Source organism: Rhipicephalus sanguineus, chromosome 5, assembly GCF_013339695.2.
Source record: "Rhipicephalus sanguineus isolate Rsan-2018 chromosome 5, BIME_Rsan_1.4, whole genome shotgun sequence".
Taxonomy (NCBI): Eukaryota; Metazoa; Arthropoda; class Arachnida; order Ixodida; family Ixodidae; genus Rhipicephalus; species Rhipicephalus sanguineus.
Window position 1 is genome coordinate 1,169,351 of NC_051180.1, and position 19,592 is coordinate 1,188,942.

The following is a 19,592-nucleotide window of genomic DNA, read 5'->3' on the forward strand; positions in this document are numbered from 1 at the left end:
ATCAGCGACGGCTAATTTCAGCAAATAACTTCGGTCAAGAAGGAATTAACCTGGAGTGCTATAGACGAGTGATGCCTTTGATGCTAATGCCTTTTACGCTTCTTGCTCCTGCTCATTGGCCAGACTGATGAGCAGAACATCAGTGAGCAAGAGCGAAAAGCATAGCATCACAAAAGGCATCTCTCCGTGGCAGCACCCTAGTCAGAACGGAAGACTACTGTACTAGATTATGGAGGAAGGAAAGAAGATTTACTCATTGAAGTACATTCACTCAGTTTATTTAAAATTAATCACTAATTTTTCATGACAGAACCACCATTTCCCTGAGCTCTGCACTCCTCAAATTCCTTAAAGGGATACTGAAAAGAAATTTGAAAAAGCTACGAAAACACTTGCATTCGACTCGGACGACACGACTGTTCCTATAACAGCGTTTATTTCACGTAATTTCGAGCAGTTGGCCGTATATTTTAGTGGATTGTGATGAGCGCGGCGGCTGCACGCCATGTGCCTTGTCGACGGCCGTGACGTCGAATGCTCCAGCAAGAGGGGGGCAACCGGGCACGCTCTCTTATCCTGCCCTGCCACTTCCCTTCTCCACCTCTCCTCTCAAGAACACCTTCCCGACCGTGAGAACACGTTTTGAGAGAGACGCGCGGCAGTGGGTGGCGGCTTGCGATGTCGATTGGTAAGCGATTTTGCAGCGAGTACGGTTGGCGAGTCAGTATCCACCGAGTTTCGCGTCACTTCCTCTCTAGTTCGCGGCGCGGCCGCTAGACGCGCCAATTTGCGAAAAATCCATGAAATTCATTATTTTCTGCTAGTCTCTGGCTGAAATGGAGGTTGTTTCAACAAATTTCAGCACCCAATCTTTCAATTGGGCCATTTATCTCGGCGGCGAAAATTTTGTTCAGTATCCCTTTAAAACTCTTGGAGTATACATCACTGTATTGCTTGCATAGTGAAAAAGATACGCTTGTATATACAACAAGGATGAATAAACAACCACTAACCTCATCCTGTAATGCTGGTACTAGTGACTCGTTCTGCCGCATCTCAAACTTGAGATGAAGCTCCTGTATCTCGCGGCTGCAACAAAAGGTTCAGATATATCAACACACACTGCTAGCAATTCACACAACCTGCCAACATTATTAAAAATGTCACGAAGTAAACACTTTCTTCAGTGTTACAAGTTTCATTTCTTGCCATAGCATTGAGTGAATTCACTGCTATTTCTGGGCCCTTAGATGCCTTGCAGCATTTTAGCAAACAAACAACATTTTAGACTATAGAAATATGTTTCAGACAGTGTAAAGGAACTTAAGAGTCAAATTTGACACAGACATCACAAAAAGCCAGCAAAAATAGTTTTCCATATTGCCACATGCGTTTCTTTATTACTTTTGCTGTATTCGGTTTTCGGCCACAAAGACTGTCAGCAACGCTCAGCTCGAACCGTGCCTCATTGTGCAAGAACCTTCGCGATCATTGTAGATCATTTTGTTAAGATTGCGCGCAAGACGCGCACACTCGAGCTTATTCTAGAATTTGTACGACAGCCAGCGATAATGCTGGAATATTCGACGGCACATGTTTAAATGCCGACGCGCTTCAGCGCTGGTCAGTTGATCGACGAACGACGCCCTGTTCGCCGCTATCATTGTACAGCGTGTATTGCTGTAGTGCCAGTTCTCATTTTCCGGCCACAAGTTCGGCCAAATAAACAGTTTCACCCTGCAAAGGCCGACTGCTGCCTTCGTCGACATCACGACCACGTGACATCTGGTGGAGGTGCTGCTTCATGATCCAGACGCCACCGCGGAGCGCTGACCCAAGCCCAAGCCGCGAAGAAGACGACTCTAAGGACAACCCGGATCCTCGAACCAGCCGCCGGCAGAAAGGACTACCCCCCCAATACGGACCCCTACCGGATAAGCCAAAAGCCACGGCGACAAGAACAACAGTCGGCCTTTGCAGAGGGGGGCATTGCCACGTGCGTTTCTTTATTACTTTTGCTGTATTCGGTTTTCGGCCACAAAGACTGTCAGCAACGCTCAGCGCGAACCGCGCCTCATTGTTCGAGAACCTTCGCGATCATTGTAGATCGTTTTGTCAAGATTGCGCGCAAGACGCGCACACTCGAGCTTATTCTAGAATTTGTACGACAGCCAGCGATAACGCTGGAATATTCGACGGCACATGTTTCAATGCCGACGCGCTTCAGCGCTGGTCAGTTGATCGACGAACGACGCCCTATTCGCCGCTATCATTGTACAGCGTGTATTGCTGTAGTGCCAGTTCTCATTTTCCGGCCACAAGTCCGGACGAAAACACTCTGACGCCGACTGCCTGTCTCGTGCCCCCGTCGACGCGCCGCCGCAAGACGACGATGACTAAAGTCCCTATACCTTCGGAAAAGTACAGCTTTCTCTTGATCTACGCCGCTTCCTCCTCTCCACGTCTCTGATAGGGCGACTGCGGTCACGTGGTAGCGCACGCCCTCTTTCTCGGTCCTTCGCCTCTCGGCGCCATGTTGAACGCTCCGACGTGCCATGCGCTGTGTGTTCGCCCCATGTGAAGTGCACGAAGTTTGAAGCGTACGTGTGCGTCTCGCTCGTATTGTCGCGATGCCGGGTTGCTGTGCGTTTGGCTGCCATAACCGTGACACCCATGTGAAAAAGTTTTTTTGCATTCCGTGCGGAAAATAAAATGCAGGTCGTCGCAAAATCTGGCTCCGCAGAATCGGTCGAGCAAACTTCGAGCCGAGATCAGCGCGGCTTTTTGAGGTAAGTGCTCGTGCGTTTTTACTCTTGACAGGCGTCTTGCTTTGCCGTGTGAGATATGTGGTGTATTACTTACTCAATGTCACGCGAAATTTCGTGTTATTTGTCATGCACCAAGGCAGTCACTTTCTCGAGCAAGTGACTGTCTTGAACACCAGATGGTCGACATTTTCGGAGGCCTCCACTACGGCGTGCCTCCTGATCATATCACGGTTTTGGCACGTAAAACCCCACATAATAATAACTCTGAAAGAACGAATGTCGTGCACTAGAACACTAGGTTGTGTTCCACATATTCTACTAACCTTTCACTGTGATGTGCGGATGGAAGGGCGAAGACGGAGCAAGCGTCGGAATGAAAGTGCGATAGCAAAAAAAAAAAAAAAAAAAGAACCTAGCGCGCTGGATTTATCGAAAGCAGTGCATTTGCGTGCAGCTCCTCCATCATATTGTCTAATTTGGCGAACCACTTCTGGGTGACAGTCAGAACTTTTTGAAAATTCGGAACATGAGCGGGGCTTTAGTTCAGCGGACCGCGGCTCATCGGCCGGCGTGTCATCATGAATTATCGCGTCACAGATTTAACGCATAAGTTTCAACACGCTGTGGTAGTTGCAGCAGATGCCTGTTTGACGCGCAGTAGATCAAAGCAATAAATTTAAAATTTCAATTAAAGCGCAGCCATGCGCTTATTTTAATAAACGTTCATTCATGTTTAGAACGTTCTCAGACGCTTATGGTGTTTTGCTGCTGTGATAAGATTTCCACCTAACTTGAGTAAAGTGCGTTGGGGGGCTAGTTGGTATGACATAGAATGGTAAAAAACTGCACGGTTGATGGAACACAAGAAGAAGTAGTACACAGGACGAGCGCAGACTAACAATTGAATTTAATGAAGCATAAATCTTCCACTTCACAAAACCACGATATGATTATGAGGCACACCGTAGTGCAGGGCTCCGGAAATGAAATTTTGACCATCTGGTGTTGTTTAACGTGCACTGACATCGCACAGTACGCGGGCCTCTAGCATTTCACCTCTATCGAATTGCGACCGCCGCGGCCGGGACCGAACACGCGACCTTCGGGTGAGCAGGCGAGCGCCGAAACCGCATCACCGCGGCGGGCAGGCCGAGGAGAAGTAACACATATGAAATGTCATTAAATTTTGATCGAGCACCTTCATGGGAATTGCAGGCATTGCTGCAGTTATATATGATAGAGATAGTTTATACGCACGGGAACTATTCCTTCCCAAACGGCGTAGCTTGACATCACAGCTGCCATGTAAATATTTCTTGCCGATGCAATAAATACACGGGGAAACGCTGCGCTCCGAAAAGAACCGTAAACGACATGCAATTTGCTACAAATTGTAAATTGCTTGCAGCAGCTCTCCTGGCGCGCTGTAAGGGAATTAGATGGTGCGCACACCTACACCAACTGAGAAAATTAACGCAGAAATAATAGAGTCATTACACACAGCCGTATGCGAGACATGGCACGCGACCACGGCTGGACTAGAAAAGCTGTGGCTGAAGTGGCAGCGCCAGCGCGCAACCGGCCTGAGAGCTTCACGCGTCTGCGCGGCGCGTTCGAGGGGGCGCCGCTGTCGCGCGCGAGAGCGCGCAGGAGAGGAGGCGGCGGAGGGGAGAGCAGATGGCGGTACTTTTACGAAGTATAGGGGCTTTAACGATGACTGCTTCCTCGGAACTGTAAGTGCCGACGACTTCGCCGAAAGGCAACGGGCCGACGCGGAACTGGGGGGCCTTATTGAGTACCTCGAGTGCAAGACCGCCGTTGTTCCGAAGGTATTCAAGCGAGGACTGCCGTCGTTTTTCTTACGGAACGGTGTTCTCCTGAAGAAAAACTTCTCGCCTCTTCGAACCGACTACCTTCTCGTTGTGCCCTCATCATTGCGACCAGAAGTCCTCCACAGGCCCTACACGACGACCCGACGGCTGGACACGTCGGTGTTTCCCGCACGCTCGCCAGAATACAGGAAAAATACTACTGGCCACGCCTTGCTGCCAACGTCGCCCACTACGTTAAGACTTGCCGAGATTGCCAGCGACGGAAGACACTGCCGACTAGGCCAGCGGGACTTCTGCAGCCAATCGAACCACCTCACCGGCCGTTCCAGCAAATCGGGATGGACCTACTGGGGCCGTTCCCGACGTCGACTTCCGACAACAAGTGGATCGTCGTAGCAACTGACTACCTCACCCGCTACACCGAGACAAAGGCCTTGCCCAAAGGCAGTGCCGCCGAGGTAGCCAAGTTCTTCGTGGAGAACATCGTCTTGCGTCATGGCGCCCCAGAGGTCCTCATCACAGACAGAGGTACCGTCTTTACTGCGGACTTAACTCAGGCGATCTTCAAATACAGCGAGACGAGCCACCGCCGCACCACTGCCTACCACCCACAGACCTATGGCCTCACCGAACGTCTAAATAAGACCATCGCCGACATGCTGGCCATGTACGTCGACGTTGAGCACAAGACGTGGGACGCCGTCCTTCCGTACGTGACCTTCGCCTACAACACGGCCGTCCAAGAAACAACGCAGATGACGCCATACAAGTTGGTCTATGGAAGGAGCCCGGCGACGACGCTCGACGCCATGCTACCAAACGTCACCAACGAAGAAAATCTCGACGCCGCCACTTACTTACAGCGCGCCGAAGAAGCACGACAGCTCGCCCGCCTACGGATCAAGAACCAGCAGACGACTGACAGCCGCCGCTACAACCTTCGACGACGCCACATGGAATACCAACCCGGTGACCGTGTATGGGTATGGACGCCAATACGCCGACGGGAACTCAGTGAGAAGCTTCTTCGACGATACTTCGGACCGTACAGGGTACTTCGACGCCTCGGCGCACTCGACTATGAGGTTGTCCCTGACGGCATTACGAACTCTCAGCGGCGCCGTGCACGACCTGAAGTCGTCCATGTCGTGCGCCTCAAACCATATTACACGCGTTAGCAAATCTGAGGACTGTCATTTTGCTTTATTATTGTGCTTTCTTGTGCTTATTGTTTATTGTACTTTGTTGCTTTATTCTTGTTATTTATTGTTGCATGCATCGGCCTGTTCTGTTTTAAGCATCGGGTCGATGCTTTTTCAGAGGGGGGCATTGCCACGTGCGTTTCTTTATTACTTTTGCTGTATTCGGTTTTCGGCCACAAAGACTGTCAGCAACGCTCAGCGCAAACCGCGCCTCATTGTTCGAGAACCTTTGCGATCATTGTAGATCGTTTTGTTAAGATTGCGCGCAAGACGCGCACACTCGAGCTTATTCTAGAATTTGTACGACAGCCAGCGATAACGCTGGAATATTCGACGGCACATGTTTAAATGCAGACTCGCTTCAGCGCTGGTCAGTTGATCGACGAACGACGCCCTGTTTGCCGCTATCATTGTACAGCGTGTATTGCTGTAGTGCCAGTTCTCATTTTCCGGCCACAAGTTCGGCCAAATAAACAGTTTCACCCTGCAAAGGCCGACTGCTGTCTTCGTCGACGTCACGACCACGTGACAATATAAAGACTGGGGAAAAAAATTCCACTATTACTGCTTGAAGGAGTGATGCATAACATGACCCAGAAATGCGCAGCTTCTCAGCATGGCCTCAGAGATGAGGGGGCGACCAACTACAGTCAAGCCCCGCTACAACGAAATTGATGGTGCTCGGAAAAATGTTCGTTGAAGCGAACATTTCGTAGTGAAATCGAAAAAAAATATGGCTGACCTGAGCTAGTAGAACAGTGAAACTTATTTCCAATATTCAAAAAGTGTCTGCTGCTTCTTTTGCGACCCCAGCAGCGTTACGACACGATTCTCATATATGCATAGCGACGCCACCTTGAAAAGCCCGCAGAAATAACTGCTTCCGCGAACGAATCAAACAGGCACGGGTGCGCAACACAAACTGCACAGTTGCACCAATACGCTAACACTAGCTATTCGCCGACAACGGCGACATGCAGGCGTGCTATCGCGGAGCGACGACTTATGCCTTATTCTATGCTATTCTTATCCACCACTCATGGCTGGCTGATCCTGTTGATAATGCGGACGAATTGTTGCTCCGATTACTGGTCGCACTGACCAAGCGCGAAAAGCATTGGCATTGCAAAAGGCACCATTCCGCGACTGCACCCCAGGGCTGCTCGTGTTGATAACGCGGATGTGGCGGAGGTACCGTCGCTCTGACCACTAGCGCAGCGCGAAAAGCACGAAAAGTACAGTCAACTGCCGATTTTTCGGACTCCCTAGAGACCGCGAAATCGTCCGAAAAATCGGGCAGTCCGAAAAATCGAATTCATGCTTTTTTATTTAGCTGAAGCGGTCAAATCGCCCCAGCCACGTCCGAAATAGCTTTAATGCCTCCCAGTACAATGATCAGGCATTTTGGTGCGCGCCCAGGCTCTCGCAAATACATTCGGTACCTGCCGCCACTTTTGCATCTCGTGATGAGCGCCGCTGATAACAGCAAGCGCGGAATAGATTACGGCTATGTGAATAGATTACGGCTGTGTGCGCATGTAAACGATGCGCACACACATCGCCGAATCGCCGCCGATACGCAGCATTTGCTGCCGTGTCAAGCCGATCGTTTTTAGTTGTGTGCAGCACATCGCCAACTAAGCTGACGGCGTCACTTTACTGTTGCTGTATCGTACGCACGCATTTATCATGAAAGGGTTCGTGATGCGCACTTAGTTCCTGACCGCACACGGGCGCGGTAATGGCGAGCTGGTTTCGTCCGCGAAGACAACGCGTCTGTGCGGCGCACGACGCAGCAGGAATGGCGGCGCGGCGCATTTGGGTTCTCGCCTATTAAATGCGTGCAGTACGCATGCAACTGCGCTAGGCCACGTGCACTACGGAGCAGTTAACTGAAGATGCTTATCGTTAGGGTTGTCAGCGATTAAGCCGTACTGGCGCGTTTGCCAGCTGCCGCCATCACGCCTCCGTGCATTTTCGCTGCTTATCCGTAACATCACCGCACGTCGCCGCGATAGCGGCCCCTTTGAATTTCTGGTCTGCTTCACTCCATAACGCTTCGGCATTGCGGCAAAGCTGACTTTCGGACTCTGGTACTGTCTCTAACAGATCGACTCGCGAAAGCGCTGGTTCGAACCTACGAGATAATAGACGCGGCAGAGGTGGGGGCTTTAAATAATGCCTTTCGGACCTGCAATTTGGGCAGAAAGTCCGAAAAATCGGACGCGGAATAGCCTCAGCGTCCGAAATTTCGGACGTTCTAATACATTGAAGTCTATGGGGCTGGTGACGGTGCCGCGAAAGCGTCCGAATTTTCGAGCATGTCCGGAAAATCGGGCGTCCGGAAAATCGGCAGTTCACTGTATTGGAAAGTAGAGCTGTGCGAATAGCAAAATTTTGGGTGCGAAGCGAATTCGAATATTGAAGTGTGAGTGCGAATCGAATCGAATATTTTTCGAATATTTCTAGAATATTTTTCGAATACTTCAAAGTGAAATTGCAGAAAAAGAAATTAGAGAGGATTCCTAAGCATATTCTTATGAGATAGCAACATGAAAGTATTTCCTTTCGCTAGGTTGATGAAGGACTGCCGGGGTGGTGTTTCATAGTTGTCTTATCAAGAATGAGGCAATGTAGAGGCAGAGTTCTATTTATATACATGATTTGGTGCAACCAAAGTGTTGCCGACAACACTTCACACGTGATAGCCAAAGATGCCATTTCCTCAGCCTCTCCTCCTTTTTCAACTTTTGTGGAAGCCCAACTAATGTGGTGGACAGGGGTGTGCTCCCTTCAAGTCCGGAGTTCTAAATCTGCCTTGTAGATGTCAATATATAAGAACATCTGAAATTTTGGATGCTAAAAAGCTTCGGCGTCCGATTTTTCGGACTTCCTGCCCAAATTTCAGGCCCAAAACAGCATTAATTGAGCCCCCAACTCTGCCACATCTTTCATGTTGGAACCAGCGTTTTCTTGAGTTAATACATTTGCGACTGTAGCAGAGCTTGAAAGGCAGCTTTACCGCAATACGGGGGTGTGATGAGGTGAAGCATATTGAAAATCTAGGGACTACTTCCAATCGAACGTTGACTGTCTTTGCAAAATTCGACCGTAACGGAGCTCAAGAGGCAGCTTTGCCGCAGTACGAGAGTGTAATGAGGTGAAGCATATTGAAAATCTGAAGGGGTCACTTTCAATCTGACGTTGACTGTATTTGTTTTTGGGAAGCTCGAATAGTTCGAACAGTAAAATTCCAGTGCGAATCGAATCGAATAGCAAACACTATTCGAAAAATATTTGAAATTTCGAATATTCACACATCCCTATTGGAAAGACATCGGAAAAGCCATCGTTTCGCGATTGCACCCCAGTGTTAGAGTGTACTAGAACTGTTGAGTGGCGTGAACGCACCTCGCTGCCTGATGCCTTCCACGTTGACCGTAGCAGCGGCGCTGCAGTCGCTCGGTACTGAAGGCGCGCGGTGCGGCGCGCTAGAACGGGCTGCAAGAACTGCTGGACGCGTCGGCGGCACCCGGCTAACCGGCACTGATGTGGCTTTCGTTGCGTGTCTATCATTATTAAGCGTAGGAATTGTAGTCGTAAGCCTTGATGGACGAAACTTCAAGCTTTTAAAGGGACCCTGAAACGGTTTTTTGAAGTTTTGTCAGCATTTAGGCAGGAGCATCCACAAATCATTCGCACCAGAAATTAAGCGACGCACTGTGTACCAAGGCCGCTACGGAATTTATATCTATACCCTCCTCCTCACCACTGCCTTGCACCCTCAACTCACAGACACCCTGACATCGCCGGCGATCGCAGCGCTCTCATGAGCGCATTCGACGGTTTGAGCTTCGCCCAGCCATGGCCTCAGATAGCTGACGGGTTGCGCGCAATCTCGGAGGCCCAACAAAGACTAAGATCGCGGAGTGGTTGATATCTGCTCCGACAGGTGCCGCCACACTACCAGCAGATCTTATTTTATTCTCCTGTATGGCGAAAATCTGCAAAAGCATGCGGACAAACAAAAATAATTCGAGAACGATCACTGATAAGCGTAAACTCGGGCAATGCGGTTGTGTCTTCAGGGGTGAAGTTACAGACACAAAAACGTGGATCGTGGCGTTGAACAGAGAGCGAGAGCGCGACGCTCATTGCAGCGACGAGCTGAAGGGACTCCGCTCACCAGATGCCTCACGAACATTGCACGATGTCGCAGCTTTACAATGTGGTACACAACACGGCTAGGGCAATTAATTATGTCCAAGAAAAGAAACCTCGAGATAAACACTGTCGCTCAGCTCACGTCAACACGGAGTACGTTGTAACACAGGCAGACGACGCTCGCTGCCCACAGGAGGTTCAGTGACGTGTACTGTACATATCCAATCAGATCAGCCGCCTGCGTGACGTCGCGCTTCCAATACGACGCGCACTGGAAGTGGGCGGTTTGAAAACGCGTTTGGCTGAGCCGCTGTGATCGGTGGCGATTCGCAGCTTTAAAGCCTTGTAATAAATTACACAGTTTACGCACAGAGCTTAAATTGGTCTGTAAATGGTCCTTAGGACTTGCTCTACCGGCTCAACGTGTTTGTACAAAATCGTCAAAACCGTTTCAGGGTCCCTTTAATGGATGCCTGCTTCATATATGCCTTTGAGAGATACTGCAAATCAGTTCTTGTAGCCGAAGTGACTGCTGGAAAGTACGCAAAATATAAAAATTAAAACAGGCTGACACCGACCGTAAATATTCACAACCTCAGTGTAATTGAGCCGAACTTATTGCTGGGCTATTTAGAACAATTACTCTCAATTAACTAGACGCTGAACGACCGCCAGAAGAAAGAGACAGAGGAAACAAAAAGGACGTGTCTTATTCTGATTTCTTCTGCCCTAATGCTTTCTTTGGTGGTGATTCGGCATCTAGTTTATTCAGAGTAACTGAGCTGCTCTAATGGCATTTAACTGTGCTCAGAAAGCTGTGAGCTGATATTGTGCCGAAAGCACACCGAACATTTACCGCGCGTTGGCAAAGCTGCATGCGTGTACGGCGCGTATCTTTACAAATGCGCTGTAAATATGACTTAGACATTACGAGGGCTCAAAGGTATTGGAACTGAAAGTTAACTCGAACGGTACAGATAACGGTCGTCCTCAGGTGCCTTGCACGGATATTGTTATTAATTGCTAGGCGCCAGTTGGGGAGGGGATACTTTACTGTCCCTATCTGTGCATGTATTTATGTATATATATATATATATATATATATATATATATATATATATATATATATATATATATATATATATATAATATAATGCAACAGGCGGGTTCTTCTAAAGAGGTTCGGCACGGCGCCTTGCACAAGGGTCACAAATGCGAGACAGCGTCAGCACAGAAAACAGACCGAGCGCGCAACACACGAACGTCATCGTCTTCACTCTCGCTGGCACAGAGCGGGCGCCGATGCGCACCGGTACAATATATATATATATATATATATGTAAACATAATCTCGCAAAGCATACAGCACCACCGCCCCTCCTGGCTTCACTTTTGACATTTTACAGATAAAGCAATGTAATTTTAATACAAAACGTTGTCAAAAAGAAGTTTTTCTAATGGCATCGATAGAAGATCAGGAAAAGTGCAGTATAAGGTGTCCATTGAAAATAAGAACTGGCTGTAATGAATTTAGGCAGAATAACCGACGGGCTATATTTACATTTGTGCATTTTAATATGCTTGAGATAAGCCCTGATGCACGAAGTTTGTTCCTCGGAGGTGAACACACGCCTCCGGCTCGGCTTCCTGGCTCGCCTTCCTGGTATTTTAAGCCCTCAGAGGTCGCATAACCGATGCATCGTAACCGCGGAAGCATGCTGTTAAAACAAGATAGCCTTTCGGCATTAAAGAAACGGTGCAACACTGGCAGAACTCAGCCGTCACTAATATAAATGATGCGATAGAGTCATTTGTACTCCGGTTACTCATGAAACAGTCGAGCGCATTGGAGCTCATACAGAGATCAATGCTCTGGGTATATCGTATACAGACTGCCGGCAGAAGAATTGTAGGCTTTCGTCGCTGGTTCGTTAATTCTTCGTAGTCAGTGTTCGTAGTCACTTATATTGTAGCGCGGCTCGAAGTGCTGCTTGCAAACCGCACAGCAGTCAGTGAGCAGCTAGATGCATGTGCGCAAAATCCGATTGTCACCTTCTTTGGGGGTCGGCAGGCTCCAAGAACAGGAAATATCTTGGCGCAATTTTGGCACGCCTGCATATTCACTCATGCACCATGACGCGTAGCAGGCGTTGAGACACCGATTGAAGCTCAGTAATGCATTAAACGCGCTCAAAACGCGCAATTACACGCTTTCGTAGGCTGCGACGAGCGCGCGCCAAATGCAGACGCTCTCCACAGCTTCAGTACAAAGTGACTACAGCGCCGCCGCTATGGTCGCCCGTCGGAGCATCACCCGAGATGCGGCACGGCCGCTTCGTTCGTTCCACTGCCCCCTTCTAGTACACTGTACCAGTGTCGACAACTGAGCTTTGGCTTCGGATTGTCTGCGACTATGAAGCAACTCAAGCCAGTTGCGAAAGCAGGGCAGTCTGATCGCCGTCGCTATCAAGCAATGGCGGCCCCCATGCTCAGTCAACAGCGGCGGTTTCTGGTGGTTCCAACACGCGATTCAGACTTTGAATTCGTATTTTTATGTTCTAAAATGCATCAAAATGTCCGAGATTGTGTTTATTGCACGGTAAATTAAATTTTTGAGCCCGGAATGGCATCGTCAAATTTCGTTGAAGCGGAACAGCAGCAGAAAAAGTGTTCGTTGTGGCGAGCATATTTATGCATTGACTCCTATGGATTGTTGATGGGGAACCAAGAATTTTTCGTTGTACCGGAAATTTCGCTGAAGCGGAGCTCATTGTAGCGGAGTTCGACTGTACCTCACATGTGGCACACTTAAACCCGTCATACTTAAAACAAGGTGCACGTTTGCTGATGGAAGTAATCGTCAAATTTTGCTGCATCATGCTTTAAAACCGAACTTCCATAAATAGACCTGAAGAAACTTTCTAAGCTTTCTTAAGATACGTTCAGCCCAAGAATGTTGCTTAAAGAGGCACTAAAGAGAAAAATTTTTCTCGCGTTAGTAAATTACTCTTTCACAATATCAAAAACACCATGCTTGCTGTAAGAAGACCCATGGTTAGTGAGAAAATGCGCAAGAAGAAAACACTGGTGGCGACACCGCACTGAAATTCCCACACCAGTTGTAACGACGTCATTTTAACGGCGTCTGCTTGGGCCTATGAAGTTCCTAATCAATGAAAATAAAGTACATTGTCTTTTGAGGGAGTCAGAGACTTAAAATACCAATTCAGGAAATTTCGTTGTGCCAGTGTGGTCCCAACACAAAAAAACTTCAACGAATGAGTGACGTCACCATTGGAGATTTCTGCAGGCAATTTCTGACATTGATTTTCCATCCATTAAAGGGCCCCTAAACCACTTCATATATTTTTTTTTAACATTTCAAGTAAACACGTGCATTGAGTTGAGAATGCAACCACGATCAATACCAAACGCAGAAGCGCTACGAGCCACGGGCGCCCCAAAAATATCAAGAAACAATCCCTTCACTCCGTGTCCGCTCGCAGGCACACGCGCTTGCTCTTCCTCCATGCACAGCGAGGAGAACACTCAGCCAGGAGAGACGAGCCGACAAGTGGAGGAGGAGCAACACGAGGGAGGGCGTCTTTTGTAAAAAATTGCCGCAACTCCGCTATTGCACCACGGTTACGAAAAATTATTACGGCTACGTGTTCATTGTAGACTCGTGCACAACTGCAACACCACAACTAAATTTCCCCCTCAGGGTGGTTTAGGGGCCCTTTAAGGTTCAAGGTGACTACATAATGATTTCCGCTAAATATTCTTGAATAGACAGGGAGCTTGAAAAATAAATCCTAAAAAATCTTTTTTTCAAAAATTGCATTTTCGAAGGTGGTGACCTACCTTAATGAGCCATGGTGGCAAAATTAGCAACAGATTTTTCAAAGTAATTTACCAGTCTAATTTATTGTTTAATTTCAGTGTCCCTTTAAGCAGACATGAATCTTACGGTTACTGTGCTCTGTGACTGGTTCAATTCTGGCTTAGAATTACAGTCAAACCTCGATATATCGAACACGGACATATCGAATTATTGCCTATATCGAACGGTTCCTATATCACGTGGGAAATCGCATGCATTTTTAATCTTTTATTTCGAACGAAGTTTGACGTATAATGGATATATCGAACTCGGCCACCCCAAACCGCCCGCGCTCCGTTGACAGGCGGCGAGCTTTCCCGCCGCGCTCCGTTGACAGGCGGCGAGCTTTCCCGCAACTCTCGAAAATAGCGGTAGCGCGGTGGGCGTTTACGACTGCTGCACACATCGATGGCGCCGAGTGCGCCACTTGAACGTAGCGGCATACGCACGCCGCAGCCTTGCAGCAATGACGCACTGCACTTGTTGCACCAGCTCCTCCTTGATAGTATCGCCAGGCATCCGTCGCATCGGTCGTTGTTGTGCTCGTGTGTTAGGCCTGCCGCGCGTTGTGGTGTGTGTAGCGATGGCTGCAGACGCGAAGAAATGGACGACCCTGACTTTTGCAGCAAAACTGGAAGCAATCCAGGCTGAAGGCGTGGGATTCGGACCTGGTGCGTCAGGGACGGAAGGTATGCCTTATCGTCGATAACTGCACAGCACACCACACCGATGCCCAGCTGAGCAACATCGAAGTGGTATTTCTGCCGCCCAACACCACTTCGAAGCTCCAACCGTTGGACCAGGGCATTATCCGCACATTTAAGTCTATCTACAAGCGTCGGCTGATCGACATTTTGCTTTTAAGACTCCGGATGGGCCAAGATCTGAAGATCGATCTTTTGGGCGCCATCCAAATGCTCAAGGCGTCGTGGGAAAACGTCAAGCAGTCGACGATAGCCAACTGCTTTCGGCATGCGGGCTTCGGTGGACGCACTGACGAAGCATCAGTGGAAGAATCCGAGGAAGCTGAGTTGGCATGCGCAGATGAAGAAAGCGAGCTCGCCGAAACGTGGAGCAAGCTGGAGAGCTTTGTTGGTGCGGAGCCGCAAAGCATGTGCATCGAAGACTTCGTTGGAGGTGACGACAGCACTGGTACAACGGCGGAGCTAACGGATGTAGAGATCGTCGCCGAAGCTACCGCTGAGCAGCCGAATGAAGACGCTGCCGAGGTGGATCCCGCAAGCGCTGATGGTGCCCCGCTACCGACATCAGCTGAGGTCGTAGCCGCTTTGGCCCTTGCGCGCCGCCACTGCAGCGCGATTGAAGGCACCGGCCTTTGACTTGTGGATCGCCTGGACTATGTTGAGGACGCAGTCGTCAAACACGCCATTGCCAACAAAAAGCAGGCTACTCTTTTTCAGTATTTTAAGCCAACACAATAAATACTTTGTTTGAATCTTCAAGTGAGTATTTACTGCACCACGATTGGTTCGTTGGTTGTTTTCCACAAGTTCTTGACGCATTTTTTACGTGATTTTTTATATCGAATTCTGGATATATCGAACTATTTCGCGATCGCCGTGCCGTTCGATATATCGAGGTTCGACTGTAGATGCCCGTTAAAGAACCCCAAAAGGACGAAATTTCTGGAGGCCTCCATATCTTACTGTAGGTAACTTGCTTCAGCACTGGCTAACACCCCGAAACTCACGCATGCTCTTCCTGAATAGATGCCAGCCTCTCTTGGAGTTCAAAAATTTCGGCGTCTCGTTTCCTCAGCAGTAGCTCCAGCTCGGTTATCTGCGAAGCAAGAAATAATGCTTTGACCCCACCAAGATTGCTGTCATAACCGGCAACTAAGGGCAAACCAGATGTTTAGAACCTCATTTCTGGGCCAGCTGTAGAGTATGCACCGCATATACATGTGCAACTCGCACTCTTTTTCTATATTAGTGCTTCATGCCAGGTTCCATTAATTTATGATGTCATTTCTGTCACGGAAATGGAGTCTGTAAAAACACACTATAGTCAGGCACAACTTTAGAAGGCAGTGGCATTTTCACCTCAAAGGCGGATGCACACGAGCCTCCACCAATAGGTGCGCACTTCAGGTGACGTCATGAGCTGAACGGCCGGTGACCCTGCCAACGGAGAACGGAGAGCGGGACTTATTTCTTTAGTCGCGGAGGCAATTGGCTGCTGCGCTTCAGTCATCTGGATGGGGCCTCTCCTGTCTTCTAAAGTTGTACCCAACTATAGTTTTCTAGCACCCGTGCAAGATGTCCCAATTCACTTCGAGTCCCTTGACCCACTTCCAGCTTCACTCCATTACAGCCTGCTGAAGAACACCTCTTAGACATGTTCTGCAGAAACGACGGCCGACATTGTGGACACCATACCCCGTTACAGAAAGAGTAGAGGCGAAATTCCAAAAGTGTGCATTGGCTATGCTGCCACACAAGACACCAGCAAACTTATGCGCAGGTACTTCTTTATGTTTGATAAAGTAATAAGAATTCTATGAAGACTTTTTCCAAAAATAACTCGAACGTAAAGGATAAACCCTTTCTCTACCGTGAAAAAAGAAAATTTTACCACATTTAGCGGAATTTTTTTTTAGCTCAATTTGTATAGCTTTTTTTTTCAGAATAAAACGTACATGCCAGTATTTCAATTCAATGGAGTTCCTTTATTTCACTAATTGCATAAAAAAATAGCTCAGAGATGGTTTCACCGCATGGCAATACAATGAAAGATGGCAATAAAATGAAAGCCAAGACAAATGGGCGAACATGGACAAGTGTGGCCACGTAGTGTCAAGAAACAACTATGACAAGTATAGTCACCATTGGTTCCATGTGGGACCAAATTTTGTTGACGAGTATAGTCTTCATTGGTCATTTTGGTACAAAATCTCATGACTATACTCGTCAACAGGAGGGAAAGGGGGTTATTAATGGAAGTTACTGTACTATTATATTCTGTTTATTCTAGGAAGTGAATTACAGAATATTCTCTAAAGAGCATAGCACCCATTCCAGCCCACTTTTAAAGCAAGCTGTGCAGGACCCTTGCCAGCCCAAGTCACGCACCTGGTCAGGGTCCCATCCTTCAGTCTGAGACTCAGCGTCGCATGTCGGCTGTACCACCTGTACGCCTCGTGACTGGCAACGAGGCCGCGAGGGCGTCTGGGTCCAGCTGTCCTTGCAGCCAGGCTTCTTGCTCTTTCTATCGTCTTCGTACTCCTCCTCCACGGCAGACTCGTACGAAGTGCTGCAGGACGAGCCGGTACGTAGGCTTTGGGATCCACTGTCGCTATCCACCGGGGAGTGAAACTGGTACTCGGCATTCTGTGAAGCAGATGATCCAAGCTCTTAGCGCTGCTGCTGTTGCGCAAGTGTGACTGATGGCACATTTACAAAGATTAGAGATTTTATGCCAGACAACCATACCCCATTAGTCAGTTACAACTTCATAGGTGCAAGAGTTGTGCCAGGTGGTTCCCATTGTAAACATATATACTTTTTTCCTGTTAGAGTAAATGCTACGCTGAAGTTCATCGTCCCTACTTAAGATGTTTTCCTGAGCAGCGATGTCAGAATCTTTGCTGAAATTTGGCACTAAGTTCAAGATTCCCAACCTACCTACCTACCTGAATAAGATGAGAGCAAACAGCGCTAAACACTGGACGGAGAAGAACGACAGACAAGTGCTGAACTAACAACCACTGGTTTATTGCTTGGAAATGCAATATATACGGAAGCACTGCGCAGAAGGACAACAAAATAACAGTAACTGCGCAATGCACAAAGAGGGGTAAGAAGTCATCATAACAGACGTGTCGGCAGAACAGGCTGTCATGTTTGGAAATGCGATATATACGGAAGCACTGTGCATAAGGACAACAAAATCACAGTAACTGCGCAATGCGGAATGAGGGAAGCACTGCGTAATACGGAAGCACTGCGCAATGCGCAGTGCTTCCGTATATATTGCATTTCTAAGCAATAAACCAGTGGTTGTTAGTTCAGCGCTTGTGTGTCGTTCTTCTCCGTCCCGTGTTCAGCGCTGTTCGCTCTTGTCTTGTCTTAATCATGTACCAACTAGCCCAGTAAAGCACACTCCTGCACCTACCTGAAATACGCGAAAGGTGCCTGACATCACGGAAATGAGCAAATGCAATAGGATGGGGCATCAATGCAAATTTTCTCTGCAAGGGACAGTGACAGCAGTAAGCGGAGCTTACATTTTATACTTAAGTTGTAATTAACTATATATTCAGTAGAAGAGTATCGTAAAATCCTGAGCCCCCCCTCAGCAAGTCGAAATTACCAGCAAACTGGAGTGGGGTACTCTCCCAGAACGGCACCAAGATTCAAGATGGCGGCAGCAAATTTTTGCGCTATAAAATAAAAGGTGCATGTGGACTTCCTTCTCGTTTGTGGCACAGCGAATTACAATGACAGCTCAAATGCAATGGCAACGTGGAAGTATGGCATGGAAGCACTTGCAATGAAGCTGTAAGCAACAAACACAGGTCTTGGAGGCCTTCCTTTTGCCGACTATGTTGTCGTCATAGGTACCGTCTTGGAATACGATGTTGAAGGTCATGCTTTTGCTTGCGGGATCCTGAAAATTGTCAAGAGGGGCTTTCGCTAAGTTAGGGGTGGAACCCTTATACAGTCCAGTGTTGCATGGACACTGCATGATTAGATGGAAGTAAGGCATGGAAACACCTCCAATGAGCCAACGCAGCTATAATCAACAAACACAGGTCTTGGAGGCCTTACTTTTTTCGACTATGTCGTCATAGGTACAGTCTTGGAACACGTATGTTGAAGGTCATGCTTTTGCTTGTGGGATCCTGAAAATTGTCAAGAGGAGCTTGGGCTAAGTTAGGGGTGGAACCTTTATGCAGGCCAGCGTTGCATGGACACTGTGCATGATTAGATTAGACACTGTGCACGAGTAGGTATTAATGAAACAAGATGGACCTGGGCAGGTCACATCATGAGCAGGACATGAGACTGATGGTAAAATAGGGCGTCAGAATGGATATCGAGAGATGGGAAGCGCAGCCGAGAATGGCAGAGGGTTAGGTGGAGCAATGAAATTAAATTTTCAGGCATAAAATGGAATTGTCTCACACAAGACTGGGTTGGTTGGAAATCACCGATTGGAAAAGGGCTTAATCCTGCAGCGGATAGGCTGATGAATTATAGCAACTTAACTGCCCTCAAGTTCACCTCCACAAACAAAGACTCACTAGTGTTGTCGCTGAATGCTTTTTGAAGAGACTGACAAGGTGCTGTTGTGGAAGGCCAACAAAAAGCTATGCAAATTCAGTGAACATGTTTTTAACGTTTTTGTTTTGATGGTCAGAATCTCAAGCATGCTTTCTTTACAGTATAAAACAGGTGTGAAGACATGGTAACGAGAGAAGCAGACAACTGGAAGGTTGCACTCTAGATTAAAAGCTAAGCACAAACATTTTCACACGCTCACGATGGATCATCCCTACCAGCTAACTACAATTTATTGTCTTTCTATATGTTTTCTGTAGTTTAGAAGATTTGAGTGCAATACTTAAGAATCGATCAGACTGGGTGTGTGCTAGGTCTCTGAATGCATTAGGAAGTAGTACTGCCCATTTTAGTTACTACACTGTAGTTCGTTTAGATATTTTAGATCAACTTGATCCAAATAAAAGCCCAGTGAGAAACTTTTTTTCCAAGTCTTTATG

General features: G+C 47.9%; 1 protein-coding gene across 1 annotated transcript in view; it reads right to left on the minus strand.

Moving 5' to 3' along the window:
- Positions 1-18,460, minus strand: part of LOC119393115 (uncharacterized) — a 20,188-nt gene extending 1,728 nt beyond the window's left edge. The window contains exons 1-4 of the mRNA XM_049415845.1: positions 18,383-18,460; positions 16,942-17,199; positions 15,561-15,649; positions 1,014-1,089 (exon numbers count right to left, since the gene is read on the minus strand). Of these exons, the coding sequence (XP_049271802.1) occupies positions 1,014-1,089; positions 15,561-15,649; positions 16,942-17,199; positions 18,383-18,460 (501 nt within the window). The remainder of the gene's footprint in view (positions 1-1,013; positions 1,090-15,560; positions 15,650-16,941; positions 17,200-18,382) is intronic.
- Positions 18,461-19,592: the final 1,132 nt, after the last annotated feature.